This window comes from Palaemon carinicauda, chromosome 10, assembly GCF_036898095.1.
Source record: "Palaemon carinicauda isolate YSFRI2023 chromosome 10, ASM3689809v2, whole genome shotgun sequence".
NCBI lineage: Eukaryota > Metazoa > Arthropoda > Malacostraca > Decapoda > Palaemonidae > Palaemon > Palaemon carinicauda.
In genome coordinates, this window is record NC_090734.1 from 123,498,894 (window position 1) to 123,505,150 (window position 6,257).

Consider the following 6,257-nt stretch of genomic DNA (forward strand, 5'->3'; position numbering starts at 1 on the left):
TAATACACACTAACTCCATCAGCGAAAAGAAATCTTAATGCTGTGGTTGAATCCACAAATGGGCATAATAGAAAACCAAAGAAATCGTGATAGTAAATTCAAAGACCTACGACATGACTATTGATGCTGCTAGACTATCGGATTGCCGCACTGCATTGCAGATTGGATTGAAGCCAGGACTCTACGTCATAATACCAAATATGGAAATAGCTTTTTTTTTTTTTTTTTTTTTTTTTTTTGAGTGAAGCATTGGGGGGGGGGTTAAACTGCTTTTTGACGTGAATTAGGTACTTGTATTAATTTGAAATTTTCTTTACTAAATTAGGAGCTTGTATTAATTGCAATTTTTCTTTCTTGAGTCATGTAATTAAAATGCATTGTCAGATTGCCTTAATTGGAAATTTTCTATTTTGAGTCATGTATTTCCTCAGTACTTTTATTGGTTGAAAATTTTCTTTCTCGAGCCATGTAATTAAAATGCATTTTCGGATTGTATTAATTGGAAATTTTCTATTTTGAGTCATGTATTTTCTCAGTACTTTTATTGGTTGAAAATTTTCCTTCTCGAGTCAAGTAATTAAAATGCATTTTTATGATTTGATATTCATTGGAATTTTCCTTTCATGAGACATGTACCTGAAATGCATTTTCAGATTGTATTAATTGAAAATTTTCTTTCTTAAGTCATGTAATTAAAATGGATTTTCAGGAGTTTGTATTAATTGGAAATTCTCTTTCTTGAGTAATGTAATTAAACTGCATTTTTAGTAATTTCTATTCACCGGAATTTTCTTTTTGGGGTCATGTAATTGAAATGCATTTTCGGATTGTATCAATTGGAAATTTTCTTTTTTTAGTCATGTAATTACAATGCATTTTCAGGAGTTTGTATCAATTGGAAATTTTCTTTATTCAGTCATGTAACTTAAATACATTTTCAGAAGTTTTTATCAATTGGAAATTTTCTTGCTTGTTTCAAATAATTAAAATTGCATTTTCTTATTCTATTTCTTAAATCTGGTTTATACATTAAATTGGTCCCTTTCTTGTCATATATATTCCGTGAGTAGATCGTTTTTCCCTTGTATAAATAAATCAAAGTCAGATTGTCTTCACACATTTTTTCTATTATTTTAAGTCTAACTTTTTTAATTTCATAAATTTTTTCACAGATTTTCTTCTTTCTGAAGCCTTTGACTCCGGTCATTCTTCTCTTATTATCATCAAGTCTCGTTTCTCAGGTATCAAACAATGAAGATACTGACATATTGTTCTAACTGCAGAGAATGCAAGTATCATACCAGGTAAATATATCCACATTTTGACAAACGTGATATATTTCTATATATGATTAAAATGCATTCCCTTTCAATTTCTTTTTTAATATATGTATGTATTCGTGTATATAGAGAATGCAAGTACCATACCAGGTAAATATATCCACATTTTGACAAACGTGATATATTTCTATATATGCTTAAAATACATTCCCTTTCAAAAATCTTTTTTTTAAACATATGTATTTATTCGTGTATATAAGTATAAGAAACATTTTGGATACGTAGCAATCTGCTTAAAACATTCTATTGTCAGTATGACGAAAGATATCAAGTGCTCGAAAATAGAGAAGCGTCGGTTTCAACTAGAAAAAATATTATCTTTTATATAAAACAATAAAGCTTCATAATTTCATACTGATACAAAAGTGAAGTCATAAAGGAGGGTGACGTTACAGTAGGTTATGTTAACTGAAAAAAAAAAAAAAAAAAAAAAAAAAAAAAAAAAAAAAAAACTATTGATTTTACCTTTATCATTAATGTTATGCCCATCCTTCTAAGCAGGTTTTCGATTAAGTAATTGCTCGTATGTTAATGCAAAAGAAGAGAATATATTAACAAACTAAAGGAATGAAATGAAATAGGCCTAAAATGAATCAATAAAGACTTTCGAAATTGCTGATAATGAATATGACACTAAACGTTAAAAAAAATGAAGATTGACTGTTCATTAATAAATTAAAAAAAAAAGATAATTCCTCTGTCTCCTGCCTCCGATTATAAATAAATGATCAGTAAATTGTCACTCGTGATGACTAATTATCGCTTAACCAGCTAATGAAATTAATCTCCGTAATTGATTAATGGTTACTGTCACATTTCTCACTATTTCTAATCCCTCATTCCTAATTGGACGACTTTCGACCTTCACCCACAACCTCAGCTAACCTTGACCTTTAAATAATAAGGGATAACTTTTCATGGGGCCACTGGCGTATTCTTAATGAGATGACCCTTGACCTGAGTTACCATAAGGCCCGTGACAATATTATCCTTAGACTTAGATCCAATCTGTAGCAGATGCTTTGACATTTAAATTGGGAGAATCTCCAGTTCGAACTTTGAAAGACTTTTATACTTTGGCATAATAAAAGGTTAACTATATCTAGATTATAGGTAATTGAGTAGTTGAGGAGTTCTATGCGTCGATGAGGAGATGAGGGGGTGGAAAAGAGAGGGGGAGGGGGAGGGAGAGGGGAGGGAATAAATATACTACATCAGTAGTAATCGCAAGAAATTAATTCCCAGGAGCTGAAACTTTCTGGTCTGAAGACGCAGAAGTGGGAACCCCACAAGTTCTCAAGACTTCCGCATCAGCCAAAGGAGCAAATGAGGCGTGAGGGGAGAAGAGAGAGAGAGAGAGAGAGAGAGAGAGAGAGAGAGAGAGAGAGAGATGGCCACACTGCAGCGATAAAACTTGAGAAGCAGCAGCAGCCAGGAGTTGAATGAAATGAAGAGGGTGAACGCGACTGCAAAGCAAGGGGAAAGACAGGCAGCGCGCGCCGTCGTAGTACGAGCTCCGTCCGTCGCTCGTACGAGAGGAGGGAGAGTGTGAGAGAGAGGGAGGGAGAGAGAGAGAAGGTGAGAAAGAGAGAGAGAGCGAGCTCGAGTGCAACGATGACCTTGAAATCGTTGCCCTTCTATGCTGGTTTCGAGGAGGAGGCCGTGAGAGAGAGAGAAAGTGTGTAAGAGAGAGAGCTGTGTGGCCCACCCTCAACATGACGATCAATAGCCCGCCCACACGCCCATTCTGCAGCCTGTCAAACTTACCTGCCAAGCGATTGACACCACCCACCAAGGGATGATCCACGATAGAAGGGTATGTCTCATCTCGTCGAAGCACTGGCAAACAATGAGGCTAGCATGCGAGCACAGTCCACCAACTTCCACTCACCACCGTATCCCATGTCACACTGACGTCGGACTCGGCTGCTGCCTGCTTGGTTTGGTTAGGAGCGAGAGAGGGATACGCTCACTCACACACACGCGCTCTCCAAGGGTGGGCTGAGAGCCAACCAAGCCAGAGGCGTTCACTCCACATTGACCCCCATGCTCTGTCCTGATGCCCCTCTCTCTCTCTCTCTCTCTCTCTCTCTCTCTCTCTCTCCAGGCATTCTGCGGCCTCCCACTCCATCCCTTCCCCCAACCTGACCTAGCTCATCTGGAGGGTGAGCTTTCCTTCTACTTTTACGCCAACGCATACCAACGCACGCGCGCGCGCGCGTTTTGACATTACACCCAAAGATACGTTTTTCAATAGCGTAAAAACTCCCACCCTTAATATTCAACAGACTTCAACAATAACTATCATATTGGATCCCAGATAACTCAATAACGCGTTATGATAAACTACCTCTGTCGGTGTCAGATGACATTCATAAGTAACTCATGATAAAGACTTCATTCCAACAACCTCCGAGGGGGACACAGTTAGCGTGAGAACTTAATCTATTAGTAAGCTTGCGTGTGGATTTTATACAGTACCGGGAGCTTCAAGTACACCGGATTGTAATTATCATTCTACATTTTCTAAGGAAAGTATTATATTCATGAAATAATCGCTAAGACAAAGACAGGTCCTTAAAGAGCTTCGTGGACAACTTTTCATGAAATAAACATTCGAGCTAAAAGAATTGTTCAATGCGTAATCTTGGTGAGCAGAGCATGTCAACATAACCTTGGCAGTACTTAAAGAGAAAATTGATCGAGCTACCGAAGAAACACGTGAGTTGTGTTTACGCAGTCCAAGGAACATTTTTGTTCCTTTGCTCGTTTTAGTGTCTGCCTTGTAATTTTCTTTTAATTGAAACTATGGTTTATTTATATTTGTTGACATTTGAAATGTTTGACTGTATCTTAATACATCTTTTTCTCGTGATTCTTCGTCAGCATCACTGCAGAAGAATCAAATGAAATTTAACGTGGTACGAAAAACGTGTCACCACCAAATATTGAATAGAAAACTACTTGGTTTTCTATTTTCTTGAAACCCGTTGAGATACTATCGCTAGAGAGTTATTGGGTCTTTTGACTGGCCAGACAGTATTATATTGCATCCCTCTCTCTGGTTACGGCTTATTTCCTCTTTGCCAACACATACACAGAATATTCTGGCCTATTTTTAACACATTCTCCTCTTTCCTCATACACTTGACAGCACTGAAATTACCAAACAATTCTTCTTCTCTCAGGAGAATAACTACTGCAATTGTTCAGTGGTTACTTTCCTCTTGGTAAGGGTAGAAGAGACTCTTCAGCTATGGTAAGCAGCTCTTCTAGGAGAAGGACACTCCAAAATCAAACCATTGTTCTCTAGTCTTGGGTAGTGCCATAGCCTCTGTACCATGGCCTTCCACTGCCTTGGATTAGAGATCTCTTGCTTGAGGGTACACTTGGGCACACTATTCTCTCTTGTGTCTCTTCCTCTTGTTATTTTCAAGTTTTTATAATTTATATATGAAAGATTTATTGTAATGTTATTATTGTTCTTAAACTTCTATTAGGTTTTTCCTTATTTCCTTTTCTCACAGGGCTATTTTCCCTGTTGGAGCCCTTGGGCTTATAGCATACTGCTTTTCCAACTAGGGTTGTAGCTTGGCAAGTAATAATAATAATAATAATAATAATAATAATAATAATAATAATAATAATAATAATAAATGTTATTTTCGAATTTTTGACTCCACAAATATTATGCGCAACCCCCCCACACACACACACACACACACACACATATATATATATATATATATATATATATATATATATATATATATATATATATATATATACATGTGTGTGTATTTGTGTTTGTGTATGTGTGTACATCTATAAATACATGGTATTTCAGAACTTTTAAAAATTGCTGATAACGTACTTTCCGACAAAAATATTTATGCTTAATTGGTCTTACTGGCATAAATTTAAACATGTATTGTGAGACCATTTATTTTTCACAAAATTCTTCAACAACTTTACAATGCCGGCCAAGTATCGTATTACTGGCGTTTGCCGAAGGAAAATATTCAGTTATATTCAATATTAATTATCACCTAAAAATAAATTGTTAAAATAATTCAGAAATATAAACAATACGTACTTCATAAGCCCTGTATTTTGTGAAAACTGCCAAATAACTTTTACGATTATTACAAAAAATTGTAAATTCTGAAAATGTGTAAAACGCTAAAATAAGGGGATTAAGCATTATGGAAATTTAAATTCTCTCAAATCTGTCCGAAATCATAATAAAATTTAAGCAAAAGTCATAAACTTCATAAATTTTGGAAATGAAAAACTTAATAAAAATTATATAAACGCAGCAACATGATGAAAAATTTAGACCCTACAAAGAAATATATGCAACATTGCTTGAAGGGAAAGACCAGAAGTGCAGTAATGATAGATTTGTAACTAAAAGTAAGAACCCTCAGAATATGAAACACTTCTCTCAAGAATATGAGGAAATAGGTAATAGAAAATGAAATAGTAGTTACGAGAACTAAACCCCAAAGGGAAGAAAAACCTCCTAGCATATACTGTATCCTCAGGACAACATATATCCTCAGACCAGTGTACAGTATATCCTCTGACCAGCAAACATACTCGGGCCAACGCATAACCAGCTAACAACCTCAGATCAGTGTTTATCCTCGGGTCTGCATATTCCTGGGACCAGCATGTACTGGCCTGTATATACAGTATCCTGTGGTCAGCATCTATCCTTTAACCAGAATATATCCTCGGCCCAGCACATATCCACAGTCCAGCATATATCTTTGGGCCAACGTATGTCCTGGGGTCAGCATGTACCGTTGGGCTGCAGTCTATAATGATTGTCCAGCGTACATCCTCAGGTCTGCATATATCCTGATGCCAATGTATATCCCTGGGGCAGCATGTAACCTCAGACCAGCATGT

The 6,257-nt window shown here is 36.3% G+C and overlaps 1 protein-coding gene across 1 annotated transcript in view; it reads right to left on the reverse strand.

The window, feature by feature from the left end:
* LOC137648227 (inter-alpha-trypsin inhibitor heavy chain H3-like) overlaps positions 1 to 3,295 on the reverse strand; it is a 175,513-nt gene extending 172,218 nt beyond the window's left edge. Inside the window, exon 1 of the mRNA XM_068381151.1 lies at positions 3,108 to 3,295. Within this exon, the coding sequence (XP_068237252.1) occupies positions 3,108 to 3,167 (60 nt within the window). The 5' untranslated portion in view covers positions 3,168 to 3,295. The remainder of the gene's footprint in view (positions 1 to 3,107) is intronic.
* Positions 3,296 to 6,257: the final 2,962 nt, after the last annotated feature.